We start from the raw sequence: 21,733 nt of genomic DNA, 5'->3' as shown, positions 1-21,733 counted from the left end.
CCGAATGTACAGTCCAGAAATAGCGTAATGAAGGCGCCGCCGGTCCTTTGTTAGACGAGACAGTGCGGCCTTGCTTCCTGCGGCCATCAAGACCATTCGGTGGTCTCCCTTTCCCACCTGCGTAGGGCTTTTCTTTTTGCTCTTTGAATTCACTGGGATGTCCGTTGGGGGTTTTCACCGGGTACTCCAGTTCCCTTTCAACCATACCACTTCATCATCCCTTTATTCTTTTGACATTGCAAAGACACTGCTAGGTAGAAGTCTTTACCAACTACGTAAAGCAACTAATCCCCCTGTCCTCCCCTTGGTTAGTTACTCCCCTTGGTTTCCCACCGGATTTCGCGCTCGTCTGCTACACGCGGTGGCGAGGGCTGACCACGCGGTAATAACGATGGCACAAATCCTTGATGGGAAAGCTGTTGCAAGGTTGGTGATAAATATTTAAGTTTCTTTTTAACCCCAGATCGAAAATGTATTAAATCTTATATGTTATAGTGATGAAATGTTTTTAAACATCAACTGTTGAATTAATTAATTGGTTCTTTTTAGACGCGTAATATAATATATACCGGCATATGCTCCTTAGTTTTGCGGTAGGATCGTGTTGCTGTTATCACCACAAATTATCAAGGGATGCCGTAATGGTTGTGAGCCCACTGCTCATGAAGGCTTATAATAGTAAATTTCTGTCAGGAAAGAGCGGATAGGAGTCCAAAGCAGAAAATCAGAAAAGAGCGAGGCAAAGGATTTCGGAACCACATGGGCCCAGTAGTCCGCTGAAGAGGTGTTGTTGCGGCCCCATTCTTCTCACGGAGTAGCAAGGAATAAGCTGCTAAACTCTTATAATCCTAATAAACTCGATTAACAAAATCGTTGAAATTTTTTAAAAATTAAAGTGTGAAATGAAAGCCATTGCCTGTGATCTAAAAATAATTGTTCTGTTATTTCCTTGATTAAAATAAACATAAAGTGATAAGTGATCTAAAGATAAAGAAACCAAGTTTTGAATGTAGGACCGACCTAACCAATAACAAACAGTGCAGATGAGATGACTGAAAAAATATATATAGAGAAAGACAAAAATCAGGTCCTTTCTTTGGTGTTCTGACCTACACCTACATTATGAAAATTTGTAATGTGACAGCTGAAAATCTCTTATGGATGCTGTTATTAGTGGCATTATGTGCTTTTTTATATCATTTGTATCAAGCTAAAACTGTCATGTCGTCCCTGTCCATAGTGTAGTGGCCCTGCTTCTCTGTTCTTAACTTATCTTCGCTAGTATATTTGATGTGTGGTTGCCGGTCACATTTATATACAGTATAGACATATATATTGACGTAGTCATGTTAGCCATGCTTCTCAAAGGAGCAACAAGGAAAAAACTAAACCATGTTAGCCAAGGCTAACCTTAATGCCTCATTGATAATGTCCTCGGTGTCTGTGTTTAAATACCATCATCAATAATTTGTGTGAACTCTTTCTTACAGTAACCTTTGATTAATTATTAACTGTTTATCATTACAGTGACATCCAAAACAATCTGAAAGAGGAAATTAAAAGACTGTCAGACCAGTTCCCAGAGTTTATTGCTGGCCTAGCAATTTTACAGGTAATTAAATAGATTTTGGTTATAGAATCAAATCAAAGACATGGTCTGTTGTTGCACACATTCACTTCTTACAAAAAATACAAAAACTTCAGGCATATTTAGGAGGTACCGAGAAGCGTCTGCATTACCATAGACCAAAAGGATTCACAGGACTAAAAATGTGTGCCCTACTTTCTATGTATGTGGTGAAGCTGTTGCAAAAAGTTTTTTTTCTGATGATGGAACTTAGCGCAGTTAGCGTAGGTTAAGGGGAAAAAACACTTGACATGTCCAATGTGCTAGCTGCAGCACAGGCTGAGCTGTCACCTTGTCATTATATCTATCAGTAGCCTGTAAGTACCTGTGATGATGATTGTGTTAATTTTTTGATTTTAACAAAAATGATACACTCTATTGTCCTCTAAGAAGTACTGAACAGGTACTTAGGTCTTCCAATAAGCGTAATCAGTAAATAAAATGTACTTTTATTCTGTCTGAATATGTTGTGAATATGCTGTAGGGAAATGGGCACTCTGTACATTTGTCCCTTGGTTGGTTTAGCAGGAAAGAGCTTGCACTTTGAGACAGTTGCACTATGGGAAGCAATTGAATGAAGAAACCAGAGTACCAGGAGTTGTCAGCCCTGTAAACAGGTGTCATATACAGAGAGTGTTTTAAGATGATATCTGAAACTAGGGCATCTCACCTTAGTGACTGCTGTGCACCCTGCTACAGTTATAAACATTTAAAGAATGTGTTAATTATTACTACATGAATAGGGATATTTTTCAGTGATTATACAAGTGTTTTTGAGACCAGCATCTGTATTATTATTATTATTATTATTATTATTATTATTATTATTATTATTATTATTATTATGGTGTTTCTATGTTTTTCTTTTTAGTAAAGCGATTTGAGCCCATCTTTAATATGGTGAAAAGCACTTACAAATCAACATATTATTACTATTATTTTTTTTTTAAGCAATTATGGAAGCATTTGAAAGAGGTGTTCATGAAATAGATTTTGGTTATAGAATCAAATCAGAGACATGATCTGTTGTTGCATAAATTCACTGCTTACAAAAATCTTCAGGCATATTTAGGAGGTACTGATAAGCGTCTTCATTACCATAGACCAAAAGGATCCACAGGACTTAAAATGTGAACCCTACTATCTATGTATGCGGTAAAGCTGTTCAAAAAGTTGTTTTTCTAATGATGGAACTTAGCACAGTTAGTGTAGGTTAGGGAAAAAAAAAACACTTGACATGTCCAATGTGCTAGCTGCAACACAGGCTGAGGCGCCATCTTGTCATTATATCTACCTGTAGCCTGTAAGTACCTGTGATGATGATTATGTTAATTTTTTGATTTTAACAAAAGTGATACACTCTGTTGTCCTCTAAGAAGTACTGAACAGGTACTTAGGTCTTCCAATAAGCGTAATCAGTAAATAAAATGTACTTTTATTCTGTCTGCATTTGTTGTGAATATGCTGGAGGGAAATGGACATATACTGCACATTTGTTCCGTGGTTGGTTTAGCAGGAAAGAGCTTGCACTTTGATGAGTTGTGCTATGGGAATGAAGTGGGGGGGGGGGAAACCAGAGTACCAAGAGATGCCTGAGGCATCACCTTGTCATTATATCTGTCAGTAGCCTGTAAGTACCTGTGATGATGATTGTGTTAATTTTTTGATTTTTACAAAAATGATACACTCTGTTGTCCTCTAAGAAGTACTGAACAGGTACTCAGGTCTTCCAATAAGTATATATGTTGTGAATATGCTGGAGGGATATAGCATGCACAAATTTTTGCAGCATATTTTCTCCACTGCTTTCAATGTTCTTGAAAATTAAAAAAACCAGTTGAGCATGCTAATATTTTTCATTTAGTAAGAGACATGCTGTCTAAAAACTTTACAATCTTTTACATCAATTTTGCAGCAGGGATATGTGCAAATCAATGCTGTAAAATTAACCAGTTTCGGAAAAACCCATGTGCTGTAAGGTTCAGTGATATCGTTAAGAACTTTCACAAGGGAATAGCTGAAATAAAGGTACTGAGGTGTTCATAGGGGACAAAAAAATATTCTCATAGTGTTACAGCCTACTCTTCAAGCCATATTCATAACTGAACTGTTCATAAGTGACATAAAAAAAAAATAACAAACCACCATTGTACAGTGTTACCGCCTACTTTTTAAGCCTTTTTCATAACAGTACAATATCAAACAAATTCTCTGACTTAATAAAAACCCTCATGTAAAATGCCTTCCTAAGCCTTTGGAACAAATTTTTGTATCTAACATTGATTATATAACACTGATTACAGCATAAACCTTTTGTTGCTAAGCCATCTACATGAATATGTCTGAGTTAGATAGTATTGCATGAATACACCCAGCAAGCTAACCGCTTTGAAGACTAATACACTGTGCAGAATTATTCATCACACAAACAGATGAAAAGTTGGCTTTGTATTGATGTTAAAAAATCCAATGATTTTTATTTTCAGGTTGGAGATAGAAGTGACTCCAATGTATACATAAATGCAAAGCTGAAGGCATCAAGAGAAGTAGGAATAACAGCACAGCATATCAAACTGCCACGCTCATCAGCCCAGAGTGAGGTATTCGTCTTTTTTTTATTTGAATCATTGTGGGAGAAAAGTCATTTTGTGCATTGTGATTACTTTGTCTCAAGTACCTCCCATACTTGCATTTGTTTAATCATTTGTGTTGTTTTATGCAGCTTTACTGAATGAAAATAAAAAAAAGTATATACTCATACATTTTTTAAAAAGCATCTCAGCATCAACCTCAAGCATTACTTCATTTGAAACTTCTTGTAAAATAAGTGGTATTCAGGCTTGGCGTCTGGAGTCAAATCCGTTTACCCCAAGTTATGTTCAGGGTTAACAATTTTTACGTAAAATTCCAAGCCCCAGTAATACTTTGGGTTAACTCTAAAGGGGTTAATTAAAAAAAATTTTGTAAGGGAGCTGAATTGTGTTGGAAAGTTTTACATAATTTACATAAATACCTAGTGTTGAGCCTATTGTAAATATTAGGCATGGTAATTAAATGTTTTATGTTTCATTATATATAGATGTCAATATTTTTCATTATTTTTAAAACTATTTTTTCACTTTCAGTGCTAGGACTGCAGATATTAAATTTCTATATCTTAGTCTTGTACAGGATGATGTGGTGAGAAGAGAGAGAAATGCTTAGTCAAGACTTGTCTAAATACCATTTTTCATTTCAGATTATTGAGGCAGTGCAGCGGTTGAATGAAGATCCAAATGTTCATGGGATCATTGTTCAGGTATGTTGTGGTTGCATTATTTCTCAGTATCAAATCAGTCTATAGCTTGAATTTTAAGAAATGGAAGGATTGCGACAATGCTAAAAGAAATAAAGATAAATAGCTATAAATTGTATGCCCCCCCTCTCCCCCCCCCCAAAAAAATACAAATAAAAGTTCGAAATGTTCATTCTTCACATTTTCAGCTGCCTTTGGATACAGATAGTGTTGTAGACACACACTTGGTAACAAACACCATTTCACCTGATAAAGATGTTGATGGGTATGTGAAATTTTTAATCACTTCATATTCTGTCATTATCGTTTTGTTGGTAAGATTGATTTTGAATTTTATCTTTGTCATGACCCTTAGGTGGGAAAGTATTTAAAGTTATATGTTCACCTAATGTGTAGGAATCATTTGCTTACAATATTACTTTTTAGCTATATATCTTTCTCATGCAAACTTTGCTTATATATCCAAAATTAAAGAAGCTATGGTGAAGTTTCACAGATCAAGAACTTATTTTGTGCTGGCTGTTGGTGCAGACTTCACCAGAGCAATGCTGGTCAGTTGGCAAGGGGTGATCTGGGCAGCTGCATTGTGCCATGCACTCCTCGTGGTTGTCTGGAACTTATTCTTCGGACAGGTGGGCCTTTGGATTGAATAATGAGATTATATCAAGTGCATACTTTCCAATGCTCGACATGCAGTCATAGTAGTGTTAATTTTGTAATGGTTGGAGCATCACTGCTGCCTTTGGTAGCAAGAATGCAAATAAATAGAAATCCAAACTGATTGTAGGAACAGAGATCCAGGGAAAGCGAGCTGTGGTACTGGGCCGGAGCAAGATTGTTGGTGCACCAATGTCCAACCTTTTGATGTGGAATCATGCTACAGTGACCATTTGCCACTCAAAAACTGTTGATCTTAAAACTGAGGTATACATTATGCCAATGTCATCAAGAGCCTATGAAATGCTTTGTAAGTTGCCCCAAAAGGTAGTAAAAGGCTTGCACATTCTAAAGCATGGTAGGACATTCAAGATGTTATAATCACAGCAATATCTTAAATGTGTCTTAGACATCTTTTCAACATGCTTGAGCAAAGAAAAATTTGCTAGTAATGGGAATTTTTATGTCTGCTAACTCTGTTTACATGGTATTTTTTCCAAAGTCTTAATAATTTGCAATCATTACTGCGGTCAATAGATCACTCTCAATAGAGCAAAATATTGTAAGTCCTACATTCTTTGCCATGGTTTACCAGGTTAGCCAAGGAGACATAGTAGTCGTGGCAATCGGTCAACCACAGTTGGTGAAAGGAGACTGGATCAAACCTGGAGCAGTGGTGATTGACTGTGGCATCAACTCCATTCCAGGTATTAGAAGATGCTCATTTACTGTACTCAGCAGTGTGACTGCTGAACAATGTACTTAAGAAGCAGCACAATGTTCCACACATGCACACATGCATCACTGAAAAAACTGTTTCTACAGTATTAATATTTTTTTCTTTGTTGTTTAAGCAAGTCTTGATGGATAAATGAAACTTGCCTATTTTGATGGGTGGGCGAGAAAGAATACCATATAGTGCAAAGAGGCATTTTTGTTTATGGACAGACAGTACAAAGAAGGCTGGCTACCGTCTAGTTGGAGATGTGGACTTTGAAAGTGTGAAGCACGTAGCATCCTGGATTACACCTGTACCTGGTGGGGTGGGGCCTATGACAGTGGCTATGTTACTCAAAAATACTGTAGACCAGGCCAGGCTGGCATTTCAAAAGACTAGGGGTAAGTCATTATCTGTTTATGCTCAAAACGTTTTGTTCAAACCTAATTATTCTTTGTCTTTATAGCTTATTTTTAAATAAGTTGAAATAAAATCTTGAAAATGTTGATTAAATATTTCCCTCTGTGAAAGTGGTTAGATGCCACCCACTTTCTTGGACCTTGTTACCAATATGTCACCAACAGATTAAAAATTAAAAAGATGGGAGAAGCCGATTTCACTCCCCAGCTAATGCCGGCAATTGTGCAATAAAATCGCATTGTATTTTCAGTCCAGAAACCTTTATATTGCAAAGATGCAGAGCATGCATGCATGCACAAAGAAACATTTCAAGTCTAAGTGATGTTTTTTTTCCAGATAATCATTGATGATGGAAGGGAACAGCATTATCCTGGATATTAATGTGAATCTAGACCACCGTGACCCTGATTTAGTTTGCTCCCTTTGTATCAGAACTATGAAGACTGTAAACAGCACAGGTGGTTATTGAAAACAGATTGATTGGGATGCAAGTAGGGTAGAGTATCACTGCCACATGTATTATTAAAGACGATGGCTTACCTCCTAATACTTGCTGAGATTGCATTTTTATACTTTGTCCTTTTTAAAAGCTACTGACATCTTGTAGCCTTATTTATGTTGTCGAGATAATATTCTTCAGTTTTAAAAAAATGTGGATTAGTTTTGTTGACAGTTTTGTTTGGGATCACTGTATGCTCGATATGTAATTCTTAGAAAATTTTTTATTACCTGTACATTTTTTTCCCTTCCATTCTTTTACATACAGTTAGTACTGCCTTTTAAAAAAAAATCCTCAACTGATATTAAAGGTTAAATGTGAACGTGTGAAAAGGGGCAAGTTTGTAAGATTCAGTAATATTTTAAACATGTTCACTCAGATATTTACTTCTATGAACTATACTTTTGGAAATATTGTAAGATTTTGTTTAATTATCGAGCAATGCTTTATATAATATATTTATATATTTCACATTCTTATCTGGCATTTTTTATTTGTTCATTTCACAATGTTTTCTTGCTCGTCGGTGTTCTCAACCTGTTTAATAAATTTTGGTAATGACAAAATCTAGCTTTAATGTATGAATGCAAGTTGCTAATTGATGGTTAGACTTGGAAAAGAACAGTATAGAATGAGGCAAAGGACATCTGAACCACAACTGAGGGTGGCTGCCCAAAACATGGTCAAAAGGCGAGGTGTTGTTGCGGCCCTATGCTCCTCCAGGAATAACAATGAATAAACTAAACTAATTTATGGTAGAATTTAATAAAATAATGGTTGCTGCCACAAAATGTTTGAAGAAGACCCTTTTATTTTGTGTTCATCATTAAATGTTTCTTGCTTCCTGTGCAAAAACTAAGGGTGATAGTCATGGAAGGTTTTACCCATAAGTCCTCCAAGATACTTAGCAGCTCAGGCGATGGACAATTACTGCTGTCTGCTAGTTTGCTGCTATGAAGTACTGTGAGCTTTTGCAGAAAGCCTCAGCAACTTGAATTACCTTTACCATGATAAAACTTCTCATAACATGCCAGACTCATGTCAAGCATTCATAAAGAGGATAAAGATGAAGAGATCCTGTTGATATTGCAAGCTATTTTCCATCGAGATGCAACAATTGATATGTGCATTTACAATGTGAGGCAACGTGCGCTTTTGCTAGGAGCTCAATAGTCTCGAGTTGGTGGAAGCATCACATTCTTTTGGGTGGCTGATTAGGTAGTTGTTTCCGATATTCTAGCAGGGTTTGAGGTTTCCTTTTTTTACCATATGGGTGGTAGAACGGTGTTTGGACTACATACAATCACAGAAGACGGAATCAGAGTCAATACGATGTGATGGGACATCGGGGTATCTGGCATCAGTGAGGTCATGCTTGTGTAAAGGGAAGGGCCAAGTTTCCATGATTCACGTGCGCCACGACATGCGAAGTTGACGAGGGGAAGATTATTGTGATGATCCAACGAAAAGTCGGCACCAGGTGGTTTTGGTACTTCGCCTTAACTTGTTTTGACGAACTGTGCCTGATCTTATATTTCCCTCCCTCCCCCATTTCCACACATACACAAAAGGGACCAAGTTATGGGGGAGAGAAAAAATAACATGAAAAATGTTGCATCTATGTCTGATATATAAACAAAGTAGTATAAAATATACTGTTGTTTATTTCACCCATTTCCTCTTGCTGGCACGGCGTAGATCAAAACACGCACACAGCAAGCGATAACGGCGGTGGGAAAGAGAGGTAACTCTGCAGCTGTTGATCATAGTAGCTGCCCGTGTGCGGACTGAAGAGTTATCTTTCTTGATGCACGCGGAGACGAGGGTTGACACTGGTAAGAATGGCACAAATCCTGGATGGAAAAGCGGTTGCAAGGTTTGTGAAAAATAATTAGTATTTGTTGAGATTGGCAGTTAATTGTTAATCTGGTGATAAAGTTATGAAATGTCGACAAATATTTGCTCATGCTTAACAGGCCTGCTTTATTTCGCTCGTGCGCGCATAAGACAGTCTGCCCTACATGTTTTTGTTAGAGATACGTGCAGTCAACAAGGGGGTGGCTGTAGTGCACACAACTAACCTGCTCCTAAGCCTTTGAAAAAGACGTGTAGTATATTTAGTGATGTAGGAGGAACAAATGGGGAACAAAGAATTGAGAGAAATAATTGTTAAATAATCCCATCTCACCCCCACCTCTTCAGGTCTCACAACTGTAGTGTAGGGTGCCGCAGATAGCGAGAAAAACAATCAGTGTACGGTAATCTCACTAGTGATAAGAGCAGTCGCTGCTTTTAAAAAAAAGAGGATTTTAATGTTACTGCGTAAATATGACAGATAAACTTGGTCAGCTCATAGTGACCGATAAATACGATGTATTAGTAAGACAGCAGTATTACTATAGAGGTATTTCAGTAAACCTTCTTACACAGTCAGCGTTCATGGCATCAACACACATAGAAAAGAAAACCAGATGCAGGCAGAAGTGATGTTAACCTAAGTTGTGGCTCTTGAAACATGTCCTTGGTGTCTCCTTCATGTTGTAATTAAAATGTCATCTATAAATTTTATGCAAGCACTTGGGTGTTGCTGCAACATATTAATTCTTGACCCTGTTAATGGTTACAGTGACATCCATAAAAGTTTAAAAGAAGAAGTTGCAAGGCTGAAAGAGGAGTACCCAGGATTTAGTGCTGGCCTAGCAATTGTACAGGTGATGTTAAATAGAAAGTATTTGAAAAAAAAAAAGTTCAAGGCAATTAACAAAGTCACTAAGCACTGTCAGTATTGACACTGCCAGAACCAGAAGACATATAATCTAAAATTTATGGTATGTTTTTATTATAGCACACTTGCTGAAGTGGCCACTGAATGATTTACTTTGAGTAGAATACTACCCACAAGTGTCTTTTAAAGTATTTTTTGCATATTTAAAAATTTTTATTCCCTTTCCTTAGTTCCTTTCTATTCAAAATTGAAAGAAACAGTGTTTACCACATTGGAAACATTTGATGTTTTAGAGACTGACTAAACATTTTGTAGCCAGGCAGCAGTAAAGATACAAATCAACATGATGTCATTAACCAGCCTCAATAACACTATATACAAATACAGGTTTAGGAATTGAAAAGCTCATCCTTCACTGAAATCACTTTTTTTAAAAAGCTTCAACAAAGGTAAATGGAAGACAAGAATTTAACAGTTTGAATTTATAAAAAGCATGTCATATAATATTACAGTCTGCTTTTTAAAAATTGCTCTGACATTATGTAATACTGTCTAAATTTCCTTAATATATGAAACAGTTATGTAAAATATCAAATAATTCTGATTTAATTCACTTGTTTTTATTCAGGTTGGCGATCGCAATGATTCCAATGTATATATCAACCAGAAGTTGAAAGCATCAAAGGATATAGGCATAAATGCACAACACATCAAGCTACCACGATCATCTACCCAAGCTGAAGTATGTTTTCACTTTAAAATAATCTCCTTTACTTTTGCAGAATGACCAACAAATGTTACAGGATGTGTGCTATTCCCAGTATGGTGGTATGTACTGTGTGTGAAGAGAGAGGAAATGTGTGAGTGTTTTTTATGAGTGTTTCATGTTTTTGGGGGTTTTCTTAAGGTGGGTGGGGATCCTGAGTGCTGCTGGTGCAACAGGGGAGGTTTACCTTTTGCTTAATATATATCATTTTGATGGTATTCAGTGTCATGTGAAGAGTCTAAAGAAAATATTTATTTGAAGTGTGAGAGACATCAGGACTTGATTCTTTTTCCCCAGATTATCCAAGCTGTGCAACAGTTAAACCGTGATAAGAATGTACATGGAATCATTGTTCAGGTATGTTAATGGTGTTAGTTTCTCCATTTCTCATGGTTTAATCTTAACACAGGTTAATTTTATAAATGGGACTATTGCTACTGATGCAAAGGAAATCTATATTTTGTGTATGCTTACATATGTGCTTGTGCTTTGCATAAATTAATAAAAATGGGCAGTTTTAGATTTTCATTGTTTATAATTTTCAGCTGCCTTTGGATACAGAAAATACTGTAGACACACATTTGGTAACAAACACCATCTTGCCTGGAAAAGATGTGGATGGGTATGTGAAATTTTGTTATTTTAAATGTATTTTTTAATGTGCAAACATGAAAACCGATTTGTCTATAGTATACAATGTTCCTAAAATATCTGCTGTAATTATCATCACTAACCTAGCTGATGTATGCAATAACACATTAGTTATGGGAAATTACCATTAGGATGGGGAGGAGAGTGTGCATTCAGCACACACATGACAATGCAGAATCTGAGACATCTTAGTTTATTTTGCAATTGAATAAAATAAAATCCTGTTTGTGCAGACTCCACCAGAGCAATGCTGGTCAGTTGGCAAGGGGAGATTTGGATGCATGCATTGTGCCATGCACTCCCCGTGGTTGTCTGGAACTTATCCTTCGGACAGGTATGCCCTTTGATTTAATATTAAGATGATGTCAAATACACTTTCACAATGCTTTTATTACAGTAATTTTTTTTTTATTTCTAGCTTGTCAAGGATGCTGTCTTATTCATGCCAAATATACTCACGCCTTCATCTTAACATTTGTGCATTCTTTCACTATGTCTCCTGCAGGACCTGTACATATATATGTATGTCACATAAGGCACACTCACTGTCCTAATTAACATCCCTCGAAAAATAACATTATCACATACACAAACCTAATTAAGGTTGCCCCCACTTAGTAATTATAAAGTCAAGTTCATTATGCACACAAAGAACAAAAATGAAAACAGTGACACCTCACTGTGACATAAATAATGCAAGTCTGTTTATTTGAATGCCCAGCTGAAGATGGAGGACAGCAAATTGCAGCCACACAGCTTTAACTTGCACAAGCCATGACTAACCTGATAAAAATAGAATTTTACTACCATCACTTTTTTTTACCTCAGCCATGTAGCATAATTTACAAAAACAATACCAGGAATTCACAGGAGTAACTCTTGTACCTTAATCTGCTATCTTGTTTATATGCTAAGTATATGTCCATTTGTTTCTAAAAATTGTGTATGCAGAACTCGAAAGCAATAATACAATTAAATGCAAATATCCCTTGATTACAGGAACAGACATCAAGGGAAAACGAGCTGTGGTACTGGGCCGCAGCAAGATTGTTGGAGCGCCTATGTCAGACTTGCTCAAATGGAATCACGCCACTGTGACTGTGTGTCATTCAAAAACTGCAGACCTTAAAGCTGAGGTAATACCTAAGAACCTAAATGACTGGCAGCTGAATCAAGATTAAGCCAGAATGACAAAGTGTGAGTGTCTTTCTTGACTGGTTCAGTCACTGTTGATGCACTTAGGCCCATCTCTGTTAAAATATTACTAAGAGTTCTTGTAAACATTCAAAGTTCCAAAGGAAAATGAATATTCTGTAGGAGATGAAGGATGTTCATGCACGTCTTTCATCATCCTCTTGCTCAGTGTGTCAAAGGTCAGGGTATCAAATCACGAAATGTTTTTGCAAAGAAAAGAAAATTGAACCAGTGAAAAATGAACCTTTCCAGAACAGACAAACAAAAGAAAAAAGAGGTTGAAGAAAGATTTACAGAAGTCAGCTTCTAATCAGATTTTGTATGGAAAAGAAATTTTAGCAAAAGTAAATTGCGTAGCATTCTTTTATAATGTGACTACATTAACACAGCTTTAAAAAGTCGATGCTTTCTTGTTTGTTTTTGACAGCTTTCATTGTAAGATTTACTTTTATTAGTTTTCCTATTTCTTTTTTCTTTGGATGTTTGTCTTTTTATTTTTGGTTTACGTTTAGTATTTTAAAAATTGTGTAAGAATTTAGTTGCTGGCTTTTCAAAAAACATCAGTAAAATACTGTGTGAATGGTATTTGTGGCTACTTAATTATCTTTAGTTTCAAGCCATATATAATATACATTTGTAAGTCATAGTGCATTCGTCATGGTTCACCAGGTTAGCCAAGGAGACATTGTTGTTGTGGCAATTGGCCAACCAGAGTTGGTGAAAGGGGACTGGATCAAACCTGGAGCTGTGGTTATTGACTGTGGCATCAACTCCATTCCAGGTACTATAAGGCTATGAGACCTTGATTGCTGTGATCAGCTACTCACTGTTATACTTGACTGCACACAAACGTCACACACTCATTCAGCATTTTAACTTCCTTAACCAGCAGCTATCTTCATTTCCTCCTTCCTTTCATCTCATACCGCATTCTGCCAGTTTCAGTGACCATCTTGACATTTCTTAAAGGTCTTGTTCATATGAGAACACCCTTTAGTTTTAAATGGATGCACAGGTCACAGGTTCCTGGAAAAAGTAACTGCTGATAAAGCATTTAGTACTTTGTAGTGTAAGACTGACCTGGGTGTCTGTCTAAAAGCATTTATTTTTATGGACAGACAGTACAAAGAAAGCTGGCTACCGTCTAGTTGGAGATGTGGAATTTAAGAGTGCCAAGCTTGTGGCCTCCTGGATTACACCTGTACCTGGTGGAGTGGGGCCTATGACAGTGGCTATGTTACTCAAGAATACTGTAGACCAGGCCAGGCTGGCTTTCCAGAAGGCTGGGGTAGGTGATTAACTCTATAAATAAGAATTTTTTTGCAGATCTTGTAGTTTTTAAAATTAAGAATTCTTATAAAGAGAGGTTATAAAAGGCATGAAGTGAACAGAAATAAAAGATCATGAAAGAATAAGTAAGTATGAAATGCTTTTATGAGAGATAGCAATAAGAATGGTCATTTATGTGTTTCTTGTTGGACATGAAAAAATCTGTTATAATTACCTTTGTTTGTACACCTTGAAATTGTGACTCATAAACATGGCGCAACATGAAACAGCATGAAAAGAGATGGTGGATGGATGCTGTATGAGACATTGCAATGCTAGCTTACACATGAGCAGTCAGGCGCCCGTAATTCTAAAAAATCATCTTTAAGTGCATCCACTGGAAATTTTGTGATGGCTTCAGTTAATTGCTCTTAGGTCTTGAGCTTTGACAGATATGGTTTCAAAGCATTTAACCATTTAAACATATCTAAATTGTTGTTTTCAGGGTGTAACTCAGTGGTGTTTGCAACTGCTGCCCCTCTCTTTGAAAACACCTGTACCCAGGTATGCCCTGTAATAAGATGCTGACAAAATGTTTTCTGCTTCTATGGAGTGTTGACACCTTTATGCATCTACTTCATCCTTTTAGTCTTTTTATTCCTCTTTTCTGTTTGTGTGTGTGCGCGCGCATGGATGCTCATACTCTTAATGAACACAGATGCACCTCTGCACTTTATTGTAGCTATGGTCTATTTTTTACCAGTGATCTGGATATCGCCCAGTCTCAGGTGCCCAAAGACATTGATGTACTAGCACGAGAGATAAATCTTCTGTCTGAAGAGGTTGATCTTTATGGCAAGAAGAAGGCTAAAGTTTCTTTGAAGGTTCTAGATCGGCTGGCTGGCCAAAAAGATGGAAAGTACATTGTTGTCACTGGGTAGGTTGGTTTTCTTTTGGGAGTTACTTGAATGCCAATAATAATAATAAATTATTTTGCCAGGTTACGTTTTCTGTAAATGTTTGAGAAGAAGCTGTAAAACTGAGGAAGTGGCATTTTTCATATAAACATGAACATGTTTTTACTAATTTTACTTGTGTATCATATTTAGTCATAGACATATTGTTTTAAATTTTATATAGCACTATAAAATCATCTTATTGTTTTATGTACTAGCCATAAACCAAAGCATCCTAATCTTGGACAGTTCTTTCTGTGGATATACTCATGTAGGGGTGTCCAGGCTTTCAACTGGCATGGGATGGCAAATGATTGTCATAGTGTACAAAAAGTTAAGGAATTTGTTACTTTTGTGTGTAAAATGTATTGCTTCTCTCTCCAGCATTACTCCAACTCCCCTTGGAGAGGGCAAAAGTACTACCACAGTGGGTCTGGCCCAGGCTCTAGGGTCACAGCTGAAAAAGAATGTGTTTGCCTGTGTGAGACAACCTTCACAAGGTCCCACATTTGGCATAAAGGGTAACTGCTGTTAGATCTGTTGTCACAGAGGATAATGGAGAATGATAACTTCCATATTTTAGGGATCGGTTACATAGGGAAAGCTCAGGATTCTTTCATTGATCAAAGGCTTTGACAATTTAGAGCAAGTTACCTGGCTTTTTACAAAAACCTTTTTTTGCGTTTTCCATTTAGTGGTATTGACTCTTTCTTGTAGAAAACTAACTTCTGTAAAATTTGGTTCACTGCAGGTGGGGCTGCAGGAGGAGGATATTCGCAGGTGATTCCCATGGAAGAGTTTAATCTGCACTTGACAGGTGACATTCATGCAATCACTGCTGCCAACAACCTTTTAGCTGCAGCCATTGATGCACGCATTTTCCACGAGGCCACGCAGTCAGATGAAGCCCTTTACAAGCGACTTGTCCCTTCTAAAGATGGCAAACGAGAGTTTTGTAAAATCCAGCTTGGACGATTGCAGGTATGTTACTGGTATTTACTGGTGTTACTTCATTTGATATTTTGTGATTGCCGACATCCCAATGTCAGACATGTCAGGCAGGCAGCCGTCTGTATTATCAAGTCCTGACAGATTCTTTAAGTGGTGCCCTTGATTTTAAAAAAATGCTATACCTTGATATGACCAAACATCAAGTGTTTATTCGGGGAGGGCAGCTAGCATTGGCTAGTACAGGAGGTCCTTGGGTTACATCAGTCCCGAGTTACGATGTTTCGTGGTTACGACACATCTTCCATTTACTGTATAAAGCCTTGTTTTGACTTTGTTAGTGAATTGAGCTTAAATGAGGTAGCACTCTGAAATGTAGGTAATGATTTTGTTTTGTATGTGTCTGATAGAGTGAGAGTATGCTATATTCCAAAGCTTTACTGAACAAATAAGTGCTCTGCTGCAGAGACTGGGCATTACAAAAACAAGCCCAAAGGAACTGACTGCTGAGGAAGTGAAGAAATTTGTAAGGTTGGACATAGATAAGGATACCATCACATGGCAGAGAGGCAAGTGATAATTGTCATTTGTGTTTATTGAGACAACTTAAAGGATTTGGAGGCTTTGTCTTTTTAATTAAAAAAATTTTTTTTTGTGTGTTTTATTTTTAAATTTTGTCAGATGATTCAGTATATGAAGAGACTACTTACACCAAACTCCAGGTGGGTTCATGCCCACTACACATCTAGCGACGATGAAAATTTATTTTTTTACCATGCCAAGATGTTGACATTTGGAGAAGAAATTTATTTTTGCATTTGTTACGTTTATTTGGCAGTGATGGATACAAATGACAGATTCCTGCGAAAAATTACCATTGGTCAAGGACCTGAGGAGAAGGGCATGACCCGAGAGGTAAAACATTCTTTATGGTTGTTCATGCATCCCATTTTTGTAAAGTATTTTATCTCTTATTTCCATCTTTCAAATAAAATTTCTGAAGCTTGTGTCAGACTGTGAGGCTTATCCTGACACTGAATTTAAAAAAAAAATGGAGAAAATAAAACATAAAAATGAGTTGGACAGACCCTATTGTTAAGTGTTTACAGTATGTCATACTGAGTTTTGTGAAGTGCTACATTTTATGAGTCAGTAAAATTGTTCTTTTTGTCTGAGATATCCTGTGGTGGTTTGTGCTATTTCTTAAACTTAGTATCTATTACTTCCATACAGACACAGTTTGACATTACAGTTGCTAGTGAGATCATGGCCATCCTAGCATTAACCACTGACCTTCGTGACATGCGCCGCCGACTGGGAATCATGGTAGTGGCTAGCAGTAAATCAGGTGATCCCGTTACTGCTGATGATTTGGTGAGTATTCCTCAGCCCATGTTCATTTGACTATAATGAGCCTGTTTGGGGTCGGGGGCAGACTTTGGACATCCTTGCTAAAAAACAATTTGGTTACATAGTAGTTGTTGGCTGGTTGCTAAGGAGGAAGTATTGTGGGCTGCGAGTCAGATTTTGGCTCAGGATATGACACATGTATAAGTCTTGAGTAGCTTGGGCTGAAATATAATTGTCACTTGCATAACAGCTTGTCCATGGAACAACAAATAAAATCACCTTATTCTTGTCTTCAGACAGATATGTCAAATGTACCCATTAATTTGGGGTGCTTGACTTTATTTTATTAACTTTAAATGGCATTTTCGGACATGGTGTGTGAAGGAGGCGTTAATTTCAGCTGTCTCCAGTGACTGTCACATGAATACCCAGCAAATATTTTATTACTAAATATAAAATAACATTTTTGTTTGATGTTTTGTTGAAAAGGGCATAGGTGGCGCTCTCACAGTTTTGATGAAAGATGCTATTCGCCCTAATCTTATGCAGACACTAGAGGTGAGAAACAAGCATTTGTTGCTTAAGCTTTTTCAATGGGCTATAGCCTATGTCAGAAATGATGCTTGAAAAATAGATCAATGTTAGATAAAATATATATTTTGCTGATACTGATTTCATCATTAAGATTGCTGACTGCCATGATAAGTGTTTACAAAGGTCAGACATGGACTAAAATGTAAATTTTCTCTAGGGTACTCCAGTCTTTGTCCATGCTGGACCTTTTGCAAACATCGCCCATGGCAACTCTTCCATACTGGCAGATAAACTGGCTTTGAAGATTGTTGGAGAAAATGGTTTTGTGGGTAAGTGCATTGAATGCACCTCAATTACTCACACATTTGCACTTCTTAATAAAAGATGTTCAAGTAATCATGAGTGGAAAATGCTTCTATAGTGTGTGATGAAAGGACAGATTTTGATTCCATTGATTGCCACAAACTGGAACAAGAGTCTTCAAAAAACATTTATTTTTAATTATTATTGTTAAGCGTTTGTGTAGCCTGTGATAGGATGACAGATTTGATGAGTAATTTTGTGTGTGTGTGTTTCTTCTAGTGACTGAAGCTGGCTTTGGCGCAGATATTGGCATGGAAAAGTTTTTCAATATTAAAAGTCGTTACTCAGGCCTTACCCCAAATGCTGCTGTGCTTGTGGCCACCATAAGAGCACTTAAGATGCATGGAGGTGGGCCAACTGTTACAGCCGGCATGCCACTTCCCAAGGAATATACTGAGGAGGTGAGGTAGCCTAGAATAGCTGTCTCTGAGATGATTGTAATTGGTTTGTTAATGGTATTAGTACACAAGTGTAAATTATCACAGCTATGTATGTATAGTTATTTGATGGGCTATTTTAGTTTTTAAATTATCCAAATATATGCTCTGAAATTCTTTTTTTGGTGGAAAAATTTCTTTGAGTGCTTACTAGATGGGAGTGGACAGCTGGAATTGAGCAGTTAGAGGGCTATATCTTCATGTCATCAGGTATAGAACGAAGAAGAAATACCTTCTCAACAAAAGAATGCTTTATTTTTTTACCCACAGAATGTGAAACTCGTGGAAGAAGGGTGCAGCAATCTCATGAAACAAATTGAGAATGCCAGGTTCTTTGGCGTACCTGTAGTTGTGGCAGTGAATGCTTTTGCGTAAGTTTCTTCTTTGCAAAGGTTGGTTGAAATTGGATTAGGAAGCAAACAGTTCTTGTTCATTTAAAAAAACAAAAACCTTTTGGTTAAAGGGTACTTCAAAAAGACAAAATTGTTTCTAGCTGCTGACATAGGAGGATTGGGTGGGGAAGAGCTTAATCTACTACAGCATTTGTGCCCAACCTTTTCTTGCCCGAGGACCACATTGGACATGAAATATAATATCTCGTGGGCCAGAACATGGCGGTTTTGCCAGAATCATGCTCGAATGTGGCCTTCAAGTCGTAGGTTTGGCACCCCTGTACTACAGCCTACTGAGCAAAATGGAAGAACACCGTTAAATGCCTTTGAGTAAACCAGACCAAATTAGCTGTGTGGCTCAGCCTTGCATTGTTCTGTGGGGCAATGTATGCAGGCTTTGTGTTCAGAACCGACACACCAGATGAGCTGGAGGCTGTACTGAGGATTGCACGGAGCAGTGGAGCCTTCGATGCTGTCATCTGCAATCACTGGGCTAAAGGTGGTGCAGGTGCTGTGGAGCTGGCTGAAGCAGTCCAGCGTGCAGCTGAGCAGCCCAGCAACTTCCAGTTCCTTTATGATGTTAAGGTTGGTTGATCCGTAAAATTTGCAGGAGAATCAGTTCATTTGCATGCATTTTCTGGACTTTTTGTGTAAAGCATTTTCACACACAGACATGCTGATCCAACAAAGAATCATTTAATTTTAAAGCTCATCTGTTGAATCCATGTTTTTAATTTTTTTTAGTTGCCCATTGAGGAAAAAATTGAAATCATTGCCAAGAAGATCTATGGTGCTGATGGCATTGAGCTCCAGCCGCTAGCCCAAGAGCAGATAGCTCGTTATAAGAGGCAGGTGAGTTCCCCACCAAAAACATGCCCAGAAGTAATGAAAAGCCTATCAGGGGGCAGAATGTTTTCATTTGAGAATATAACTGGCAATAAAGCCAGTCCTTAAAGAAAATTTAAACTGAAACTAGAAGGCATCTAATTCTGTCCCTAGATTTAGTCATGTAGATCAGGCAAGTATAGTGAGACTAAGATACACTAGAAAGACTCCCATATTGAAAGGCTTGCTCATTGTGAAGCATCAGTAATAGGATAATAAGGGGAAAATGTTAGGAAGACTGTTACAAAAGCACAGCACTTTGTTCTAGACCTGTAAAATAGATAGTGGTACAAACAGGATATAGCTTTATCTCACTCTCTTTGTACTCAAAAAAAAGGTGAAGAGAGATATACGTTCACTTCAATTATGAATACAGGCAAAAGTTTTGTAGATGGAATTAAAACCACTGTTTTTGTCAGGGCTTCAATGACTTGCCAATCTGTATGGCTAAGACACATCTGTCACTGACACATATGCCAGAGAAGAAGGGAGCACCAAAGGGCTTTGTGCTTCCCATCAGAGAAGTACGAGCCAGTATTGGAGCAGGTTTCATCTACCCTCTAGTAGGCAAGGTGAGTAGTCAACATGAGGGTTGTGAATCTGTTTTGTTTGCTTCCCTAATTTCCCAGTGATTCATTTACTTAGCCCATAAAATCTAGAATGAAGAGGAACATCTTAGAGAAACTCACAGGCTAGAAATGCAGGACTCTTCCTGCAAGCTAATGAAAACTTGTCCAGCCACAGCAACCTGCCACCATGGAAGAGAGGTTGCTTTCTTCAGTGACACTGGCCCACTTCCTCCAGGGCTGTCCAACCCATCACCAACTAAGAGACATGGCCTGCTGACACACTGATGAAGGAAAAGATCTTTGTATTCCTGTGGTGTCTGCAGTGCACAATGCCTGTATAATCTGACCATTTGAAAAAGATTCACTTATCTCTAAATTTTTCTGTTCTCTGCATTAGTTTTGCTAAACACAAACAGTTAAGAGTTGGAAACAAGTAGGCTGCATTTTTATCCCCAGCCAGGAAGTTTGTTTACTTTTGTGGATTTTTGAGAAGTGCACTGAAACAATTAGGTTTTTATCTTTTTAATGAGCAAGATTCTTTTGTTGATTTATCCAGGTATTAAATGACATTTTATTTTGCCATTTCAGATGAGCACGATGCCAGGACTTCCCACACGGCCATGTTTCTATGACATTGACATTGACCCTGACACTGAAGAGATTGTTGGCTTGTCATAATTGACCCTGACACTGAAGAGATTGTTGGCTTGTCATAATTGACCCCGACACTGAAGAAATTGTTGGCTTGTCATAAGTGTCTGTGGTTTTGTTTGATCTTTTTATGAAAAGACTTTAAAAACTTTGTCACACATCAGAGGCCTCTGTAATTTTAAAAAAACAACAAAACCTCACTTTTTTCATAAGGCATTCTTGGCAGGTTTCACAATTTGTGTGAGGGGATTGACAACTTTTGATGCATTTATAAATTTAATCACTTTCAAATGTTTCTTTTTTTAAGCCGTTTAAGCGGAAAGAAGATACTTCTTGCTTATTTGTTGGCATTAGACATTCTGTTTTCTGAATACTTGATTTTATATGTAAGGTGATGTTCATAAGTGTAAAGCATGTTGATGGGAATGTAAAAGAGATGCATAAAAAAATTTGAAAGGTTTTGGAAAATCATTGACCTTATTATGATTATGCTTTCTTGATATTGCATTTATATTTTATTATCCAAGGTCTGTGGTTCATTTTTGTTTGTGCTGATTTTCATTTCTCAGGAAGACTGTAATCTGTAAGGATTTATTTTCATAAGTGAATTTTTAGTCATGAAATGGAGATTTCAGGATTTAGAAAATGTGAAATTAAACCTTTAACAATATTTGAATGACTGAGCAACTGTTTCATGATTGTGATACTTTTTGTCTTCTTTGGAAATGTTAGAAGAAAGGGGTATTTATCTAGAAGCAGCAGTTCATAAATCAAAAAGAGGTTCTAATAAAGTTTTATCTTTGCTAAATTTTATTTTCTAACAAGAT

General features: G+C 37.2%; 1 protein-coding gene and 3 non-coding genes across 7 annotated transcripts; all 4 read left to right on the top strand.

The window, feature by feature from the left end:
* The first annotated feature begins 175 nt into the window (after nucleotides 1–175).
* Nucleotides 176–21,714, top strand: LOC112570838 (C-1-tetrahydrofolate synthase, cytoplasmic-like). 4 transcript variants are annotated; one of them, XM_025249483.1, is made up of 25 exons: nucleotides 176–426; nucleotides 1,528–1,612; nucleotides 4,114–4,227; nucleotides 4,866–4,925; nucleotides 5,111–5,187; nucleotides 5,454–5,554; nucleotides 5,710–5,846; nucleotides 6,175–6,286; nucleotides 13,671–13,840; nucleotides 14,327–14,385; nucleotides 14,585–14,758; nucleotides 15,162–15,298; nucleotides 15,529–15,758; nucleotides 16,192–16,294; nucleotides 16,564–16,640; nucleotides 16,959–17,099; nucleotides 17,565–17,633; nucleotides 17,827–17,938; nucleotides 18,192–18,373; nucleotides 18,680–18,780; nucleotides 19,209–19,386; nucleotides 19,546–19,653; nucleotides 20,106–20,258; nucleotides 20,844–20,894; nucleotides 20,933–21,714. In XM_025249483.1, exons 1-25 carry the CDS (start codon nucleotides 392–394, stop codon nucleotides 20,969–20,971), a joined length of 2,805 nt encoding a protein of 934 aa, XP_025105268.1. In that variant the 5' UTR covers nucleotides 176–391; the 3' UTR covers nucleotides 20,972–21,714. The 4 variants fall into 4 exon arrangements, with proteins under 4 accessions (XP_025105268.1, XP_025105267.1, XP_025105266.1 ...); XM_025249482.1 differs by having other exon boundaries at nucleotides 213–426; nucleotides 20,844–20,952; nucleotides 20,991–21,714; XM_025249481.1 differs by having other exon boundaries at nucleotides 215–426; nucleotides 20,844–20,941; nucleotides 20,980–21,714.
* On the top strand, nucleotides 1,955–2,030 carry LOC112571379. Its single transcript, XR_003100808.1, has one exon. It is a non-coding gene; the product is annotated as a small nucleolar RNA SNORD61 (small nucleolar RNA).
* LOC112571381 lies at nucleotides 2,941–3,016 on the top strand. The gene has a single exon (XR_003100810.1). It is a non-coding gene; the product is annotated as a small nucleolar RNA SNORD61 (small nucleolar RNA).
* On the top strand, nucleotides 3,268–3,343 carry LOC112571380. Its single transcript, XR_003100809.1, has one exon. It is a non-coding gene; the product is annotated as a small nucleolar RNA SNORD61 (small nucleolar RNA).
* Nucleotides 21,715–21,733: the final 19 nt, after the last annotated feature.

The sequence above is a fragment of the Pomacea canaliculata genome, linkage group LG8, assembly GCF_003073045.1.
Source record: "Pomacea canaliculata isolate SZHN2017 linkage group LG8, ASM307304v1, whole genome shotgun sequence".
NCBI classification, from domain to species: Eukaryota; Metazoa; Mollusca; class Gastropoda; order Architaenioglossa; family Ampullariidae; genus Pomacea; species Pomacea canaliculata.
Note: the sequence above shows the minus strand (reverse complement) of the source record. Positions and strands in the feature narration are given on the sequence as shown.